Genomic DNA, 21,809 nt, shown 5'->3' with positions numbered 1-21,809 from the left:
ATTAAGTAAAATGACTCAACTTTTCTGAGACTGGTGTTCCCATCATGCACTGGGGTTTGAATTACTAGTGAGGTTGATGGCTGTTTTCCAGCTCTATTTACACTGTTTTATCATTGCCTATGTTTTTAGGTTTAGTAACTTGCCTTTTTGTGACATTTGGAGTTAATTTTCTACTCAAAATGACACATTCCTACTCATAAACGATCCATTAAATGTTACCGTCACTGTGTATTGTGTACCAATTGAGGTCTCTGTGTTCAGGTACTGTGTTACTTCTATTATGTAGATATAGTATCTAACAATATCTACTATGTTATTTACTTAGATATTTCTCTGGTGTAATCCAATGTTATATTTTTTGAGTAAAATGTATTGCAAAGCAAACTTACACTAAGTAGAAATTACTCGACCGCTTTTACTGGTCAAGTTAAAACTGCTTATTTTCTTTGTTAATCGTACTTAACTTAGTTAAGTAGAGTTTACTTTGTGTGCAAAAACTCTCCAAAGAAAAATTAAGTAAATCTTTTTTTTCAGTGTTCTTGGGTCAAACCTTCTCTTAAAGGATTAGTTCACTTTTAAATAAACTTTTGCTGATAATTTACTCACCCCCACGTCATCCAAGATGTCCATGTCTTTCTTTCTGCAGTCGAAAAGAAATGAAGGTTTTGGATGAAAACATTCCAGGATGTTTCAGTACAGCTTCAAAGGGCTTGAAACAATACCAGACGATAAATAAGGATCTTATCTAGCAAAACGATCAGTTTTTGTTAAAAAACCGAGCAGTATTTATGCTAATATTTGACCTCTTATCAGACGAACGTGATTATCTCTGAGCTCCGCCATAACTTCCGCTAAGTGAGGTCAAAATACGAGTGTGGTCATAGATATATCGACCGTAGATGCTCATTCGACTGATCCGTGCAGGCGCTAATGAGATGATCACGTTCGTCTGATAAGAGGTCAAATAATAGCATAAATACTGCTCGGTTTCTCACAGAAACTGATTGTTTCACTTGATAAGACCCTTATTCATCGTCTGGTATCGTTTGGTATCGTTTAAAGCCCTTTGAAGCTGCACTGAAACTGTCATTTGGAGCTTGAACCGTTTGGAGCCCATTGAAGTCCATTATATGGAGAAAAATCCTGGAATGTTTTCATCAAAAACCTTAATTTCTTTTCGACTGAAGAAAGAAAGACATGAACATCTTGGATGACATGGGGGTGAGTAAATTATCAGCAAAAGTTTATTTAAAAGTGAACTAATCCTTTAAGTTCAACGAATTGTATTTAATTTAAAAGGAACATTTAAGGAACACATCAACTTTTTGGGACTTTAGCTTATTCACCGTATCCCCCAGAGTTGGATAAGTCCATACATACCATTCTCATCTCTGTGCGTGCCATAACTCTGTCTGACGCACACACCGCTAGCCTAGCTTAGCACAAACACTGGAGTTAAACGGCGGATAATGAAAAGTTGTGATTTTCTAGACCGATATGCTAGGAACTATAATCTCATTCCTACGTAATAATCAAGGAACTTTGCTGCCGTACCATGGGTAAGAGGAAGGGCCGTGTAGATCCGCTCTGACGGTCGAACAAAGTAGAGATAGCCCTGGTATTTCTTATTATTATTATTCCGCCATGGAAGTCTATGGCAGCCCATTGAACCGTTTGCGGGAAAATGATGAAATTTTGTACACTGATAGGGGTCATTACCAATAGTAACCACATCCATTTTGGAGTCTCTAACTCAATCCCTCTAGCGCCACCACCTGTCCAAAATTTGACTCATATTTTTGCTAATAACTTTTGAACCCTAAGAGCTAGAAACAAAATCCCTTTTTCCTTCGATTCCTTGGCTCAAGCCGATTCGATTGCACCCTATGACGTCATTTCCGTCATTAAAATTTTCCTGCCATTTTTAATTAACCGAAACCCAACTTTTTCAAACTCCTCCTAGGCCGTTTGGTCCGATTTACACGAAAATTTAACCAGATCATATCCGGACAGTGTTGACAAAAAAACATGGAATTCAAGTTGATTCGTTAAATCGTTTTCGATTAACACACACAAATTTTACGTAACGCTTGCAAAAACACACTTAAGGCAATATCTCCGCAACGCTTTATTGTATTCAAACCAAACTTGGTACATGTCATCACAAGCATGACTTGAGGCAACATGCAGCGTTTCGGCACAGCGCCACCTACTGGTTCGGATATACGAAAAATGGCTATTTTTGCTTATAACTTCTGAACTGTTTGTCATAAACTGTCATCATAAAAGGGGTCTCGTTAGATTCAGGACGGCATGCCGAGTCGCCTGATATCCAATTTTACCATATCGGCCATTTTGACTGTCGGCCATTTTTAATTATGTACTAAAATACTGTATTTTATGAACGCATGAACGGATTGTTACGAAACTCGGTATGGGTCATCAGCACGAGAACCTGAAGTAGCCTGAGAAGTTTCGAAACAGCGCCACCTAATGGAGATTTTTTTTTTCAAACACTTATAACTTTAGGTGGGGTTGACTTATTTTCATGGGACTAACTTTTTTAGTCTCCTGAATCCTTGCCGAGTCCAACGATACCAGACTTGCCAGGTTTCGGCGTACAGTTTGTGCAGCGCGGTAATTTAGCGCTTAAAAAACGTTAGCTGATATCTTCAAAACCACTAGTCCGATCGAGACGAAACCAGCGCCAGAAAATCGGAAACATAGGTCGATAGCAATATGTTAATGTCAAAATATGGATAGTAAGGGGCAGTAAAATAATGGCTGCTTGCAGCTATATTTCCTATTATAACTGTTATACTATATATATTTTTATTTTATTCACTTATGAATATTTTAACTTCATTTCTGTGTAAAACACTTTGAATTGCCACTGTGTATGAAATGTGCTGTACAAATAAACTTGCCTTGCCTTGCAGCGACGCAATGATATTACGCAGAAAATAGTCCCCAGCACGCTCCCTGTGCAAGCAGGTTGTCACATTGGTTATGTTGACGGAAGTTAGCCTATTTTCAGGCACTTCTATGTCATTTTTAGAAGTCAAATTTCGTTCCACTGAATGGGCTGTTTTGTAGCGCCAGGTGACATCTTTTTCCGACATCGACCGCTCGTCTAATGTTGACGTCTGCGGGACCTCCGTCTAAGGGCTATTTATAGTCCAAATGTGGTCGTTTGTGGACATCTTTTCAACATCAAATTTAGACTCATTTTAGACGTTGTTTTATACAACTTCTATAACTGAAGTCCCAAGGTTTGTAGAGGGTGGAGCACATGTTTTCTGTACCATGTTATAATGATGATGTGCTGCCTCAGCCAATCAGAGTGATGTTGACTGGTTTTTGACTCAATTTGGTTGAAATCCAAACTCCAAAGCCCTTGAGAGCTGTCCTCGATTGTCTTTGACTTTTCTGCTTCTTTTTAAGTTAGGAATAAGGTAGATAGGTCTAATATAGGCTATACCATGAAATTATTTTCTGAACTCTAATTTCCCACAAATTGCATTTCCAAATCAATAAAAAGATACATGCAAAAATATATGTGCATAAATAAATAACTTGATTATGCTACTTAAAATTTATAAACCAGTTAAAGAAAAACAGGGAAATGTAAAAATAACAACAACAACAACAAAAATGGCCTACTGAATAAATAAATAGGCATACGCATAATAAATTGTTTTTTTAATAATAAATAATCTGTATTCATATGTATTAATCATGTTGCTAACAAAAATGTTGATATTTGTAAATGAAAAAAATATTATTAATCATGTTAATTTCCTGCACCTGTCATTGACGTCCAAAAAAATTACCCAGTTCAAAGGTAAAATGTTGAACGTCAATATGACGTCCAAGTTGGGTCATGGTTGGATGTCCGAATAGTTGACCTAGTTTGCACATCGAATAGATGTCCAGAGTTGGTCATGGACTGACGGACCCAATATAGACATGATCTGCACGTCTATCCAACGTACAATGTTTAGTGGGTATAGTTGTTTAGTTTGTTACTACTAAAACCTAAGAGAAATGCAGGATGTTAAGGCATGTGAACATACGTTAAAACTTCACATTTTAGCTATGACTTTTTCATTTATGCTGTAGAACAAAATATGAAAGTCTCTTGACCTTATTTTAATCATTCTTGCAAGTTTATATCGCAATTCCGATTTTATATCTCACAATTCCGACTTTATATCTCACAATTCCTCCGACTTTATATCTCACAATTCCGACTTCATATCTCACAATTCCGACTTCATATCTCAAAATTCCGACTTTATATCTCACAATTCCGACTTCATATCTCAAAATTCCGACTTTATATCTCACAATTCTGACTTTATATCTCAAAATTCCGACTTTATATCTCAAAATTCCGACTTTATATCTCACAATTCCTCCGACTTTATATCTCACAATTCCTCCGACTTTAAATCTCAAAATTCCGACTTTATATCTCACAATTCCTCCGACTTTAAATCTCACAATTCCGACTTTATATCTCACAATTCTGACTTTATATCTCACAATTCTGACTTTATATCTCACAATTCCGACTTCATATCTCACAATTCCGACTTTATATCTCACATGTCCGACTTTATATCTCACAATGCCGACTTTATCTCTCACAATTCTGACTTTATATCTCAGAATTCTGACTTTATATCTCACAATTCCAACTTTATATCTGAAAATTCTGACTTTATATCTGAAAATTACGACTTTATATCTCACAATTCCGACATTCTATTTCGCAATTCTACATCAAAAACTGCTTTTCTGAAAACGCATTTTTCGGGGAATCCATGATGGCCTACAAATGGACGTCATGACTGAGCTGCTCCAATGACATTACATAAAACTGTTTATATGTGTATATTTTAAATATTTTTGAAGTAATTAAACAGCATTTTACTCTCTCTTTTGAACAGGTACAGACTCTGAATACATTTCACTGCCGGCCACGCAGCATGGGAAAATGAACGACTCTATGCTCCTCAGAGTTGAGACTCATTTTGATGTCCAGGGTGTAAAGTTCCAGGGGGGCTGGTATAAAACCAGGCCCGTTTACACTCATTTGGTCACTTTCACAGAGACCAATGTCATTCCAAATCTGCGCCTAAAGAACAATTCAGTGCTCAAATTGCCTAGTTGTTCGCTATATTTTGAGCGTCTGGATGAGGACACACAGGGGGAATACGAGCTGCAGATTAACTTTATCTTCCCGGGAAGCTCCAGTCCAGTGGCTGTCACTAAAACAGTGACGGTCACAGTCAGCGGTAAGAGCGTTTAAGTGCTTTTGGGGTTCTCAAATCTGTTTCCTATGGAAGCTTATGTATGTCACAAAATAAAACAAATCATGCTCTGGTATAAATCATAATTAGGGGATAAAAAGTTGGATTATGACTTCCAAATTATGGCATACTAAATCAAAATTATGATTTAAAAAGTCAAAATTATGAAAAATTAATATTAGCCTATGACTTAAAAGTCAAAATTGACACTAAATCGAAATTGACTTAAAAAGTAGGAAGTATGATTTAAAAAGTCTAAATTATGACACACTAAATCGAAATTGACTTAAAAGTAGGAAGTATGATTTAAAAAGTCACAATTATGACTTTAAAGTCAAAATTGACACATTAAATCGAAAGGATGACTTAAAAAATCATAACTATGAGATAAATCGAAATTGACAAAAAAATTGGAATTATGACATCATAAATTGACATACTTAATCAAAATTATGACTTAAAAGTAGGGCTGTCAAAAGATTAATCGCGATTAATCGCATCCAAAATAAAAGTTTGTGTTTACATAATATATGTGTGTGTACTCTGTTAATTATTATTTATATATAAATACACACACATTCATGTATATATTTAAGAAATATTTGCATGTATATACTGTATATAATTTTATATAATCTATAATATATATAAATATAAATGTTTTATAAATAAAAATACTTTTTTTTTCTTAAATATATAAATGCTTGTGTGTGTATTTATATATAAATAATAATTAACAGAGTACACACACATATATTATGTAAACACAAACTTTTATTTTGGATGCGATTAATCTTTTGACAGCCCTACTTAAAAGATAAGAATTATGAAAAATTGAAATTATGATTTAAAAAGTCAAAATTATGACATACTAAATCGAAATGTACTAACAAGTAGGAAGTATGATTTAAAAAGTCAAAATTATGACTTAAAAGTCAAAATTGACTCATTAAATCGAAATGATCACTTAAAAAAATCATAACTATGAGAATAAATCAAAATTGACATAAAAAAATTGGAATTATGACATCATAAATTGAAATTATGACATAAAAAGCCAAAATTATGATATACTGAATCAAAATTGACATAAAAAGTTGGAATTATGACATAAATTGGAATTATGACATCATAAATTGAAATTGACATAAAAGCCAAAATTATGACATACTAAATCAAAATTATGACTTAAAAGATTGGAATTATGACATCATAAATTGAAATTATGACATAAAAAGCCAAAATTATGACATACTAAATCAAAATTTACTTAAAAAGTTGGAATTATGATTTAAAAAGTTGAAATGATGACTTAAGAAGTCACAATTATGACATTCTAAATCGAAATTGACTTAAAAAGTTGGAATTATGATTTAAATCAGAATTATGACTTAAGATGTCAAAATTATGACACCAAATTGAAATTATGATTTAAAAAGTCAAAATTGACACTAAATCAAACAGAAAAATGTACAATTATGGCATAAAAAGTTGGAATTGTGACATCAAAATTCAAAATTATGGCATACTAAATCAAAATTATGACTTAAAAAAGGCAAAATTATGACAAATCAATATTGTGACTAAAAAAAGAAAAAAAAATCAGAATCAGAAAAAAATCTGTCTAAATTATGACATACTAAATCGAAATTATGAAAAAGTAATAATTTCTAATACTTGTCTGCTTCCAGTGCCTGTGTCCATCCCTGTGATTAGCAAGACCCCAGAATCAGAAATCGTGGAAGACAGGGACAATGTGACGCTGACTTGCTCTGTTGAACGTGGGACAAATGTTCAGTTCGAATGGCTAAAGAACAACATGTTGGTTGGTCCAAGTGACCGGCATACATTCTCACAGGATCATGGGACGCTTGTAATAAACCCTGTCAAGAAAGAAGACATCGGTCAATACATCTGTAAGGCCCGAAACCACATTAGCAATAATAAAAGCAAACAGGCTGACCTCAGTGTGTTCTGTGAGTATCTGCCATTCTTTCCTAAGCTCATTTATCATGCGTTATCATCACGTGTGTAAATCATTGCATCGTTATTGCAAACTGTCCAGCAGGTTCCTCCTGCAGCCTGAGAATTAACTGCTGTTTGCACTGTAACTCAAACATTAAACACGACCTGTCCTGACACGTCTTTTATATTAAAGCAAAGGTTTGAAAGTGGGTCAAGCTATTAAAGGTGCAAAGCCTAATTTTGTCCACATTAAAACATTTTACCTGTAAAGAAATCCTTAGTATTTAAAAAAAAAAAATTTTTTAAGTTGCGTACACTCAAATGAGATGAAGACTCATTTCATTTAGCCTAAAGGGCTGTTCACACCGGGACGATGCAGAGACTCCTCTCATGTGTTTGCAGTTTTAATATAACGATGCATTTAAAAGTTAATGGCCAAACATATAATTACAAAAGTTCTCAATGCTGCTGCAGGTGAAATATAATGTGGATAATATTGAATAAATATATTTTCGTCAGGTTAAATACTGATAATTGCTCACTCAAACCCCTTTATCTAACCCTCTCTACTTAACCGTCGGACTCGCATCACTGTCATGTTTGTAGTTTTTTAATACTTTTTATCCGCGTTTGTAGTTCTAATCGAATCCTCGTCCATCTCGCAATGGGTTGTGGGCAATATCAGCCATTTTAGGCCCTGTCCCAAATGGCACACTTCATGTGCACTTTCGATCTTGTGGACTTACAATGGACTCCACGAGACCGCAGGGTGTCCCATTTGTCATTTTAGGTCTCAGAAGGGTGCTCGCGAGCGCCCCCTTTGAGGTCGATATGCGCCCTCGATGCGCACTTCTGCCGAGCCCGCACTGGTGCGGGTTAAGCAGCGGACTTCTTCCTGGCAGTCAAAGCGGCATTACGTCGTGAAAGTGCAGACTCAGAGGAAGACCGTGAGGGTTTAGGGTGCCATTTGGGACAGGACCAGAGTGTGCGTCGATCTGCACTTCGAATTCAGACAGGAAATAGTAGACCATCCGGGTATCTTTGGAATAGGGCTGTGCGATATTGAAGAAAAATGCGATATGCAATATCCTTGTTAAATAATGCGATATTCGATATGCGATACGATATTGCTTTAAGTGTGTAAAATCTATTTCTTTCCCAAATGATATCTTTCACTTAAAGCATAACCGACTGTGTTTAGATGAATACTCATCAAGACAGCCATTTTGACATAACTGTGTGTGTATTTGACAGTTTGAGTGTGTAACAAGACACAAAAAAGAGAACAGCTTGTGCGCACGTTTCGTTGTGTGTGTCTGACAGCAGACAGCGCGAGACTGCAAGGAGTTGTTTTTCGCAAGTTGTTGCGTTTAATAACTCTTTTTAACGTCAAGCAAATCACATAAGTAACAGTCGTGTGCCCAGTCTATTCTCTGCTATATGCATCGACCTAAAACGTACACTTTTCACAATGTTGAAGAAGCCTATTAAAATCATTCAGATATTGCGTGCCCTTGCAATATGCATATTACGATATTTACATTTGCGATATTTCAATAATTTTGATATATTGCGCAGCCCTACTTTGGAATACTCTTTTCAACATACTACGATTTAGGACATACTAAGGCTGCATCCAAAATCGCGTACTATGTGAGTAGGTACTACATTTGAATTTGAACGAACTTCGCGACCGTTAAAAAAGTACGTTCTATATAGTATGAATGAATGTAGTATGAATGTAATCCGGACGTACTACAACCGCCATGTTGTCATGATCATGTGACCTACCAGCGTCATTTGCGTCCCATCACCTCCATTCATAAATCATCTCCCGTGGCCTCATGGGATAGTAAAGTGTCCATCGTATGCGCACTTCAGAATCTCGCCGGAAGTAGTAGGTCATCCGGTTTCGCCTACAGTTTTTCGAATACTATGAATTCGGACATACTACTCTGTTGGCATACTGTTTTTCGCATACTATATAGTAGAGAAGTATTCGATTTCGGACACAGCTAATTTTTTTAAATTGCTAATTTAGATTTGTTTGTAAAATAAATTAAAGCAATGTGTTAGTTAATATGTATGGAGCCCTACACATGACGTGCAAGAAAAAAAAAGTAAATTGTGCACAAAATGTTCCCTTGATTTATAAATCATGCGCATGATTTACTATTTAGTTCCCACGATTTGCTAAACCGTCCACACGATTTACTAATTTGTTCCCTCGATTTATAAATCGTGCGCACGATTTAGCCTACTAGTTAATGCTAGGCTACCTAAATGATCTTCTGGTTTTTACAGCGATTTCCGCATTTCCACCGCGATCTTAAGGAATTATGAATGAACCGCTCGGCCTATTGAGCCAGCTTGTACGTCTGTTGTTTGGATTAGAGTCACTTTCCAGAAGTTGCTAAAAGTTGTCAATTAAACTTTAAAAATTGCACAATTTGTGGCTAGGTGCTTTTTGAAAAAAAGGTTGTTAGGGTAGTCTGAAAAGTTGCTAAATCTAGCAACAAAATTGCTAAGTTGGCAACCTTGTGTACCGGGAGCGGCATCTACTGAATTTGCACGTTCACTTGGCGCACCACCAGTGACAATCGCTAGGAGTTTGAACACAAAGACGCGCCGAAAAAACGTCTCGAAAAATGCTGGCGATAAGCGCGTGCGATAATCGTCCCGGTGTGCACAGGCCTTAATAAAAGCTGATTTATTTGACATAAAGAGGGTTCCCTCATGGGGGCTACCATTTTGAAATCATATGACCAGCTGTAAAATTACTTACATTTTCTCCTTAAACTTCTTGTTTTTGTACAGTATAACTCACAGAATAAAGAAAAGAGATATTTATAGTAATTAACTCTTTCACTGCCATTGAAGGTATTTTCCGTCATTTATGAGACAACGCTTCCCCGCCATTGACGTAATTTTCCAGCTTTCTGTGTTTTTACTGTTATTCGGTAGGGAACGCTATTACGCATCTTCTGATAGAGTACATAACCTCCTGATCAAAACAAGGAGCAGAAACAAAGCATTGCTTTTGATATATTTCATGTTCTAATATTCATACAAAATATTCTGGGGGCCATGAGAATTTTGTGAAAATGATAAAAAACGCTGGCGGTGGCTGGGAAAGAGTTAAAAGTAGAACTAGAACTTAAGTTTAGAAAATAGAACATTGCATGTAGAAAAACAAACCACTAATAAGGATTTTTATAATGAACTTTTCACTTTTTTCAGATGGGCCATATAACCTGGCAGTAAATTCTGACCAAGGTCTGAAAACTGAAGGCGTGTTCACAGTGAACCCGGGGGAAATGGTCTTTTTTGAGTGTATTGCGGACTCGAACCCTCCCAACACCTGCGTCTGGATCTCTAAAACAAAGAATGGCACAGAGGTTCTCATGACGGGACCACGGTTTCAAGTGAAGCCGTATGAGTTACCTCAGGGCAAAGAGTTCTTGTGTAGAGCATTCAACAATATGACGAAGAAGCAGGATGAGACCAAGTTCACACTGGTGGTGGCCAGACTTGACACAGGTATGCTTGCTGTCACCTATTGTTTTGGTTCTGAACATTAGTTTGTTCTGTTGATACGTCTTTACTGTGTTTGTGTTGGAGGCCCAAAAACTCTTATTGATGTACATGTAGCAGATAATGACAGTAATTTCAAAATTAAAGGAAGGGTAGGCAATTATTTTAATAAACACGTTTTGTTATTCTGGTTGAAACTCTCTTTACATCCTGATAGCAATCAATTACAGAAGTGGCCTAAATATTAAAACATGTACATATATCTATTGTGGAAGTTTCAGGACCAATACATGTTCGTCCAATCATTGCATTCAGTCCTAGTTAGACAGACGTCAGTCACCAAGCAGAGCAACCGAAACTGCAGCCGCCTTTTACAGTTCCTCCTGCACCGAAACAACCACCTTATGCTGCTTTCAAAATGTCATAACTGTAATTTTGAGACGGCAACCCGTGACATTCTACTCAGAGCTGATCACGACGTCCTCATACTCGGATTTATGCGTTTACCTGGCAACACTATCAAATGAATCTGCAGCAGTCAGGTGGTGCAACTAGAGCTCTGTAAGTTGTTTACGCTCATTATCAGTAATGTTATGTGCTTTGAGATATGAGGTAGTTTAATGTTGTCTCTTACGGCGGTTTGCTGAATACGCTCTGGCTGTACGCATTCATGTGTTTTGAAGGAGGCATGGACAGTGTTGCCAGATTGGGTCGACGATTTCCATCCCAAAAGCTCACCAAAACACGCCCATTCCAAGAAAAAACGGCCAAAACTTTAACTGCCAAAATAATGTTGCCAAACCAATCAAGGTTGATAAGTACCATTTTTATCTCCTTAAAACATAATGTTGAAAACGGATCAAAACAGGACAAATACATAATCAGCAAATATGACCAAAATGTCCAGGTGGAAACTGTCAAAACGTCAATCCCTCAGAAAAACATGTGCATCATTTTCAATGTCAACAGAAAGAATAAGCCAATTTAAAGTGCAAAAAGTGCCCAATATAAGAGATCGGAAAAAGTAACGTAACTAACAGGCATTTCACACACGTTAATGCACACACCCCTGCCAAAATGTGTCATTCACTGATACTGCTTAATAATCCGCCAACAAAAAACAACAACAATGCGCTTACCTTTGTGTTACGCTTTCCTTTGTCAAAACAAAGTACGTCTTTCATGAAGTACATAGAACATGCACTTAGCACAGTCAAAAGTGATTAATTGTAACCTGGATGCCAGCCGAACTTAGCCCCGCCCACAACATTTGAGGTCGGGAAGTTCGGCCTGGACTTGATCCGTTGTGGACTACTATGCTGGAACCAGAGCTGTTCGGACCAATCAAATTGTCAGGGCGGGCTTAATACGATGATGGACAGATGATCAACAGTAACGTAATCATCCACGTCACCAAAGAGCGCTTGGGTTGAATTTGTTTACAACAAAGATGTTCGTATATATGCATTCACATTTACTATTTCTCTCAAAAATGATGATTGTGTTGGTAAGTGCGCCGTGTATCCTCAAATTATTTTTTACAACACCGGCAAAGATCGTTTACACTCATCTTCTTCTTCTACTTCTTCCAGTGTGCGTGCAGTTGAGTTCTGTTGACAACTATGCATCGCTCAATGTTGCTCTGATTGGTTGTAGGTCTATTCAATTGAGTGCAGAGGCATTTTCTTTCCTGGTTCAGTTGAAACACGCCCCATAATCACAGCCCAATGGAGCAGTAGCAGACTCATATTCTGACTAGAATCCGAGTATGATGGCGTCAGGCTAGATTAATTGTTTAAAGAGGTGTAATCTACGTTTGAGAGTTGGATCACTCTCCCACTCTTTACTGTAGATACAACTTACTGTGTATTTATGCCACTTTGGCATAGCGATCACTTGAATATACAGCTACGAGTTATCGCGCTAAAAACCTGTCCGCCATGAATGAGCATGTCTGCCTGCTGATTGGCTGAAAGTGTGTGCTCATCTGCAACGTCAACACCAATGCCAACTGACTCTTCGTGGGCCTGTGTGTGTCATGATGACTGATTTTATGTAGTACATGCACACTTGAGTTTTGTTTATTAAGCAATTAGACTATACAATTTAGAGTTTTGAAAACCGTCAAACTGACCCCAAACCAACCCAAATATTGTCCACCCACCCAAACCTATTTTTACCCGCACAATCAAATTCAAAACCACCAATCGGACGGGAACCCCAATCTGGCAACACTGTTTGGAGAGCGCATTGAAGAGAGGATGTAGCCTGACAAGCCAGACCCACATCAAGATGTTGGGTCTGGAAACTCACCATTGACAGGTCTCAATCCGAGGGGCGGGATAAACGGTTGTCTTTCAAATTCCCTCTGCATGCAATTGGATAGCGCCATGACCGCCACAACCAACCAGAGCGAAGAAGAAGGTGAAGCCGAGCTAACGTTAGTTGATAGACTTTCGCCGTATCCGGTCGGCAAACTTAAGAATGACTTCAGTGCCGTTCTTTGTTCTTTTCTCAAATTAAAAGCTTAACTCCAAGTCTTCCAGAGTCGCGGCCAAAGCAGATTCAAAAGACCGCTGTTCGCCAGCTTCTGTACTCCGCTTCTGTAGTACACTTCTGTACTCTGTAATTCTGCTGTGACGTGCCGTCATTATGTTAAACCTGCCCACCGACTCTACACACGCTGTGATTAGCCTGACCAGAGTTTGTTTTTTCCAGCTCTCAGGTCTACAGAGAGTTGCTAGACTACACTTGCGGCAAAATAAATGTTCTGCTGCTAGGGTGCGTCTAGATTTCTAGGCTATGGAGGATGGGATCTAATGCTTTCAAAGATAACTCGGTATTGCTATCCACTTCGAAATTGCCTGCCCTACCTTTAACCTTTTTATTATGTTTTTTTTTTAAATGATTTTGACCTGATCAAACCAAAACAGACATTTTTTAAGCTTTAAATAATTGAATAATAACTCTTTCTGAAACAATGCTTCCCTACCATTAACGGAAATTTCCGGCTTTCCATGTTTTCACTGTTATACTGTAGGGGGCGCTTTGACACATCTTCTGAAAAAGTACTGAATCTCCTGATCAAAACACAGGCGAAAAAAAACCAGAAACAAGTGATAGCATATGTAAGCAGATGTACATGTAAAATAACGCAATCATTAACATAAACAGCATATAAACCAAAACGGCATAATGTTACTGAATGAAATGTCGACCCAGGATGAGCTATAGGACTGGGAAGCTTTGGGGGTGTAGATAGACTTGATCTACTCCATCTGTGTTTGATCATCGCTCTAAATCCAAACCAGACGTAATATTTGACAAAAACGCAATTTTCTCAGTTTTTTGCTCAAAATGAAACTTACCACAATGAAGCTAGAATAAATGAAGCTTTTTGTTCAGAGGCTCTGATCTTTCTTTTGATATATTGCATGTTCAGATATTCATACAACAAAATATTCTGCGGGTGAATAAATGATCAAAAACGCAGACGGTAGCTGGCAACTTTTTTTTTTTTTAACGCTGACAGGGAAAGAGATAATAATACATAATATATTTTGCACAAAAATTGTCACTGGCTTCAGTTAATCTGTCTTGTTTGTTATTCCTTTGTTCCATCCATTGTCACACTTCATGGTCATGGCAAGCTGTTTTTTTTCTCTCTCCAGTTGCTAAGTACATCTGTCCCACCTGTGATTAAGTCTTGCTGTTCCACTGGAAAGTAAATAGGGGCCAGCACCTGTTCTTATTGTTTACATCGTTGCATTTTGTTTCATTGTGTACTGTAAATGCAAACATGCAATGCAAGTTCTTGGTTGTTTAAAGATGAAGATCACGCACCAGAAAGGATTCATGAAAAAATATAAAAGCTAACACTGAGATATCGATCTGTTTCCAGGAAAAGCGAAATATATCCAGGAAGGGAGTGTGCTGTCTTCACTGACTTTTATTACAGTCTTCTCAGTCCTCATCATAGTGTGTATGATGTTTGTGCTCCTAAGGAAGAGCTGCCATCCACAAAGAAGTATGATATTCTGCTTTTTAACGATATTCAGGCATCGCCTTAATACTTATTCATTACATCTCTGTGATGATGGTTAATACACTGCCCGGCCAAAAAAGTCACTGTTTGGATTTAAATAGGCAAATACTTGAGAGTCTATGACTAGATCATTATTGCAGTGATTATGTTTCTAGCATGTTATATGTTTGGCAACAGTTCTTCTAACCCGAATTGATGGAGTGTGTAGCTTTTCATTCCTTAAACAACCATGTTGGAAGACGCATCATGGCCATATTCCAGCTCACATTGTAAAACAATGTTTGGGAGGGAGCATGAAGAATCCTTTCCACACATGAATTAACACATTAGAGTCCAGAGCTTAAGTTAATTGGGATGTGCTGGAGGAGACTTTACAGAGTGCTGGACTCTTGCATTCTCAATACAAGATCTTGAGCAAAGATTGATGCATCTCTTGATGGAAATAAATGTTGTGATGAAAAGTATTTGCCTATTTAAATCCAAACAGCGACTTTTTTTGGCCGGGCAGAGTATTTGCTTAAAGTCCCCAAGAAATGTGAGATTTGTGGCTTTTAGTCCATGTGTGTTTGACATTAATATGCTAGTGCACTCTTAAATAGTCATAATTCACTTTTAGGATATATACATGTGTAACAAAAAAAAGTAATTATGAGAATAATGATGATTTATCCTGTACTACACAGATTTTTGTCCAATCAAAAGGTCTTCTGAATGAGAATGCCCCTCCCCCTAATACCACATCAACCAATTAGCACATAGAAAATCATGATTAATGGTTGTGATGTAACTAAAGACGACTGGCTTACAAATATACAAATGATCTCATTTAAAAAAATATGTCAACACAGGACAGAAAACAGGTGTCTGCTGATTTTACAACCCATTCTCACTCCCAAGGAGTCAAAATCTGAAGCATGGTCAAGTGCCTTCCACGTCACAATCATAGACCGTAAAAAAATATGGACGACGCGACTTCATTGACTTCCGCTGACCAGAGTTGAAGCTTTCGTAGGCCCGCACACGGCGCTGACATCTCGGGACCGGAGTTGCGCAGTTGAGAGCAGGAAGTAGAGGCGCGATTATCAAAAGCCCGCCCACACTCTCACAGATGCAGAACAATTCATTGTGTTGGTGTGAAATAAACAGTTATAAAAATGTAGAAATGAAAGCTAAAGCTCCAATCTCCTCCCAAAAATCCCCAAAAAAGTCTGTTAGTGCCTCATTAACAACTTCACTCAGAGAAGCCGTCAATCTCAGCTGTCAATCATGACGTCACACCCCCCGTTTTAAATAAAACTAAACTTATTTAAAAAACGAACACTTGAAATGAAACCATCGTGATAAAAACTGCCTAAAATGACAGAAACCATCTTTAGGAAACAATTATTTGAAGTGTAATTGAATTGTTTAGTGTGTCTCATGTCCATTCTAATACATGGAGGGGTGGGGTTTAGGAGCTATACTGGGACCAACCACCGGGGGGCGATCGAGGCGCGGAGTTTTGACAGGAGTGCTATAGGCTTGGTCACAATGAAGACGCTAAAGGTACCCATAGGAGTCGCTATATTGACGCGCAGTGTGCTCCATTGATTTCAGTTGTTTGCCCAATGCATCTGATCAAGACGTTTAATTCTTTGCATTGTAAAAGCAGACATGATTTTATGAATATTTATAGGTTACTTTTATATTTTGGAGCAACTAACCCCACTCCTACCCTAAACCTACCCACTTCTAAACAATATAAAAGTCACAGGTATTTATTGCAAAAACTGACCAAAACAGTATAAAAGTATTAACTGGTGTTGCATTCCAAGTCTTCTGAAGTCATACGATGTCTTCATGTGAAGAACAGAGTTGATCTTAATGTTTTAATCGCTGAAATGATGATCCCGCCGCTCCGTGAACACACACACGCACTCAGTCATATCTCATTCAAAAGATACACCCGACTCTTGAGCATGACACAATCGGTCACGAGACACACAAGAGCCAATGACATTTTACAATCAAAGCTGACGTAATGACGCAATTGGTCACGAGATATACGAGAGCCATTTCAATTTCACTATGAAATCTGACGTAACGTTTCTTCGGGCGGCAATTTTTGAAATTTAATGTGTTCATGATCTTCGGCGGATGGAGACTCTGATCGCTTTTGGGTATTTTCTTCACACAAATAAATCTTTGGCCTCAGAACACTTGGAATATTTGTACTTTTTGAATAAATTGTGGCTGCAGTCGTATCTGCCTGTTATATCGGTGTTTTATATCATATAATACACAAATGGGAAGGTTTAAGGATGGGATGGGGTTGGGTTACATGTTCAAACGTGTCTAAATAGCGTAAATAAAATAAATGTAAATAAAATAATGCTAGCTGTTTAAATTTAGAATCACACTCCAACATGTCATAATAGCAAAATCATAACCCAATATATAATGTCATCATTACGATAACATTCCCATGCCCAACGCGTCTGAGTATGACGCCAAAGGTTTCTCATTGAAATCAATGGAGCCAGGCACCCTCAAACGTAAGCAAAAGCACCCTCAGTTGATACTGTAATAATATTGGCGAAACAGATTTGGCAGATTCAAATGCATCTATTTACAGCGAGTTTTTGCAGCGGTGAGTAATGTAGCCAATCACAGATATAGTTGTTGATTTCTCAAACGCGATCAGAATCTCACCGCTCAAAACGCAAGAGTTTTTATTCAGTGCTGAGTTAATGCAGGCTCGCGAAGCCTCTCATTAACAAACGAAGTCAAAGACACGATGTAAGTAAGTTGACGACTTATTGTAAGTTATTGTTGACGACTTCCTTTTTATAATGGAACTTTGGGAGATTGCGATGAACTGACAAAGCAACAGCATTTTAGTGATCGCAGCGATCTTGGCTCACTTTCGAGGCTACAGTCTATAAAATTAATTGAATAAAACTATTGTTGCTAAGAGGACCGATGGCCAATTGCATGCAGCAAAGTTTCGGAAATGACATCTAAATATAAATGCCACTCTGCATGACAGAAATATCCTCCTGAGACCCAGATTAGAGGTTTTGCCTCTGTAGAGGACATTATTTAGCAAATTTCTCTGAAAACAGTTTTAAGTCTGGATATTTAATATGCAAATTATCCAAAAACCTTTAATATGCAAATTAGATACAGTGTATGTATTGCCTAGAATGGGAATGGCATTTATGGCCATGTTTACACACATATTGCATAAAGTAAAATGGTATATCAAATTATGCTGTATCTTTCATAACATTGAGAATCATCTTTATACAAAGTTTGGATAAAACAAACTTGAAGCATAAAAATTGATTGGTGAATCCCATTGATTGTCTATTCATGTCTTTTAATTTTCTCAATAAAGGGGTTCTGGTGTCCTCTACAGAGCAGAGGATATAGCATATAACGTAGGAATAAAAAAAAAATAAAAAACAATATATATATATATATATATCAATTCGTTTTTTATGCTCCAAACAATAATGACCGGGAAAAATCTAAATTCACAAAACCTTTCTCTGGCTCTCTGGTTAATAGACAATTTGTTGCAAATTTTTTTTGAAATTCCTATTATTGGTAAATGACTTGGTAAATAAATAATCATACATTTCTCACTGTACACTGCTATGGTGGAGCCGTTGCTTAGCCTATCTGCACTTTACTAGAGCACCCTCAGTAATTTCAGAAGCACCCTCAATGATTTGATTCTGGAACCGGGCCTGAATGGAGCACCCTGAGCGTCGAAAAATGGCGCCTAAAAGACATGAAACCTCTGCATTACTCCACTGTGTTATACCTTCGTCTTCCATTGCGCCATTAGTGTCATCTGATCGCAGTTCGTGTCCACCTGAGTTGACGTCATTCACCTCCGTCCCTTTTTCAATAATGGACGACTCGCATTTACTGGGGAATATCCGATTTGACCGCTTACATGGCAGACGCAAATGCACGTATCTGAATCATATCGGATTTATTACCACATATGAGTGAGGCCGTAATCCGATCTGAGGATATCGGAATTCATGCGTTTTTTCCCTGCTTACACGTTCACATGTCATATCCGATCTGTGCCACATGAGAGGGAAAAATCGGAATTGGGTCACTTGAACTATGCAATGTAAATGGGGCCATCATTGTGACGTGGACATGCTTCAGATTTTGACGCCTTGGGAGTGAGAACGGGTTGAATTTCAAGGGGTCTTTAATCATTAATTTAGCATTTTTTTGAATCAGCCACAGTTACTGAGACACAGAAATAATTTGTAATTCATTTTTCTTTTTCTACAGTGATAAAGACCATCTACAGGCGGTAAGAAAATAATTGTAATTTATCTGAGAAATATGACACATTTATTCATTTCTGTGACGTCATTGATGGATTGATCCTGTCCTCCAGGCCTATGACAGAGCAGCGAGGACTGCACCGCTCCGGTACGTTTACTGCACGCCTCGGACTATAATATACCTGTGTTGTTAAGCAGTGATGTGTACACTGCCTCTCTGTACAAACAACCCCCCCCAACCCCATTAACATTACAACTATAATCATATCTGCTTGGTTTCTGTCAGCACGCTTTAAAGCATTCTTTCCACCTTGCTGGTTTGGCTTTACTTGGCCACGTACACAGTCACTCCCTTTTGAAAATAAATAGGATATACTAAGTACTTATTGTCTAAGTAAACTACTTGTGGTCTAGTGAAGTAAAAAGATGGATAAAATAATTAATACGCTGTCTAATTATTAGCATGGAAACAAAAAGCTTTTAAAGCATTACATAATATGGATCTCAATAGAAGTTAATGGCAAACGAAGCAAACAAAAAAAATTTAATATATTACTTACTTGCCTAATTTTAGCTTGGTGTTATGATATATATATATATATATATAATCTGAATAATATTTGCAGGTCACGAAGATGCAACTGAAGACTTTGGCATCTATGAATTTGTCTCTGTTCCTGGGAAAATGGAATCAACACAGGTAAAAAAAAAAAAAAACGACTTTGCTATTTTGCATGAGCAGTTTTGCCCCAGAACAGTTTATTATTTCTTCCCTCAATGTTTTCCAGGCATCCTGCAGGTCTTTGGCACGACTCGATTCAGTCAGAGATTTGCATACTACCATCTATGATGTCATCAAACATGTGCCTGAAACTCCAACACTGAGTCTTTTGAAATAAGAGAGGCGGACAGTCACGTGTGCTCGGATGTAAAGATGAAAGGCATTTACGGTTTTTCTGCCAATTTTTCTCAGTCGCACATTTAAATCACTTCTTTTGCTTTACAGTTATTCGTTTTTATACTTCCTTTTTATACTTCATAAAATCTGAAAAACATAAACCCGTGCTGAGCACTTGAGTTTTATGTCTTAAAAATATATAAGAAAGAGAACCATGAGATTTTGTTCTGTAGCAATATGCTTAATGAAAAGGTAAGAGTATTTATATATAAATACAATCGTCATCTAACGTTGTTTTTCTTGCATTATGAATGTAAATATGTATGCATTTTGTACTTTGAAACTGTATTTTTTGCACACTGCAGTGTATTCTGTGATATTGCTCATTTAAAGATGCCACATTTCATGTTTTCGAATGTAAAACAGACATCTTCTGCCCGTTTTGTTTTCTGTGTTTAAACACAGATGGATGCTTCGTAATTTGAAAATAAAGATTTTTAGAAATATCTTTGCATTCTTTTCTTTTTTAAATTAAATATAGGATATAATAAGATGTAGGAGGTAACGCATTACAAGGAACGGGAGTAATCAGATAACTTTTTTTAAGTAACTAGTAAAGTAGCGCATTACTTTTGAATTTACAAGAAAATATCTAATTTACCTTGTTCTGACATTTATTGACTGACAGCTCTCCTGTTCCCATGTTGAGAGAAATCGGGAGTAAGTGCAGAGGCGTTGAGAAAAAGTAATGCAAAAGTAATGTATATGCATTCCTTTCCAAATAAAGTAACTAAGTAACGCGATAAGTTACTTTTTTAGGGAGTAACGGAATATTGTAATGCATTACTTTTTTACTTTCCGCAACACTAGATATATCTTGCATTGCCAGACCTTTAGACTAACGGCAGAAGGTCTGGACTCTTTCACAGCTTTCATTGGCCAAGGACCGGCCAGAGGCCGTCTGACTGACATGTAAGCAACCAATCACAGTTCGTGATCATCTTTGTTTCCAGGCGGACAGTTAAAGGAACACTCCACTTTTTTGGAAAATGGGAAAACAGTTGAGTTTTACTGTTTTCGAATCCATTCAGCCAATCTCTGGGTCTGGCGGTAACACTTTTAGCATAGCTTAGCATAGATCATTGAATCTGATTAGACCGTTAGCATCTTTCTCAAAAAATGACCAAAGAGTTTTGATATTTTTCCTATGTAAAACTTGACTCTTCTGTTGTGACATCGTGTACTAAGACAGACGGAAATTGAAAAGTTGCAATTTGTTTGGCCGATTTGGCTAGGAACTATACTCTCATTGCTGCATAATGATCAAGGAACTTTGCTGCCGTACAATAGGTGCAGAGGCGCAATGATATTACACAGCGCCTGAAAATAGGCTTACTTCCGTCAACATAACCAACATGACAACCTGCTTGCACAGGGAGCGTGCTGGGGACTATTTTCAGGCGCTGCGTAATATCATTACACCGCTGCACCCATGGTACGGCAACAAAGTTCCTGGATTATTACGCAGGAATGAGAGGTCATTTTTGAGCAAGATGCTAACGGTCTAATCAGATTCAATGATCTATGCTAGGCTATTCTAAAAGTGCTAGCGAAAATCTTCGAAAATCCTGAAGTGTTTCCAGTTAAGAGGTCAGACGTTCAGCCAGCGGTCTGTGGGCGTGACGTCTGAGGCTGAGACTAAGATATAGTTTTGTTTTTGTCTCTTTTTGCTTATTTGTGCATCATAAATG

The 21,809-nt window shown here is 37.4% G+C and overlaps 1 protein-coding gene across 1 annotated transcript in view; it reads left to right on the top strand.

Moving 5' to 3' along the window:
• Window positions 1-20,566, top strand: part of hepacam2 (HEPACAM family member 2) — a gene marked incomplete at its 5' end in the record, with an annotated part of 24,253 nt that extends 3,687 nt beyond the window's left edge. The window contains 8 exon segments of the mRNA XM_079829019.1: window positions 4,956-5,303; window positions 7,010-7,294; window positions 10,524-10,823; window positions 14,719-14,844; window positions 19,165-19,186; window positions 19,274-19,308; window positions 19,787-19,860; window positions 19,949-20,566. Of these exon segments, the coding sequence (XP_079685145.1) occupies window positions 4,956-5,303; window positions 7,010-7,294; window positions 10,524-10,823; window positions 14,719-14,844; window positions 19,165-19,186; window positions 19,274-19,308; window positions 19,787-19,860; window positions 19,949-20,059 (1,301 nt within the window). The 3' untranslated portion in view covers window positions 20,060-20,566.
• Window positions 20,567-21,809: the final 1,243 nt, after the last annotated feature.

Source organism: Gobio gobio (genome assembly GCF_949357685.1).
Source record: "Gobio gobio genome assembly, chromosome: 11".
NCBI lineage: Eukaryota > Metazoa > Chordata > Actinopteri > Cypriniformes > Gobionidae > Gobio > Gobio gobio.
Note: the sequence above shows the minus strand (reverse complement) of the source record. Positions and strands in the feature narration are given on the sequence as shown.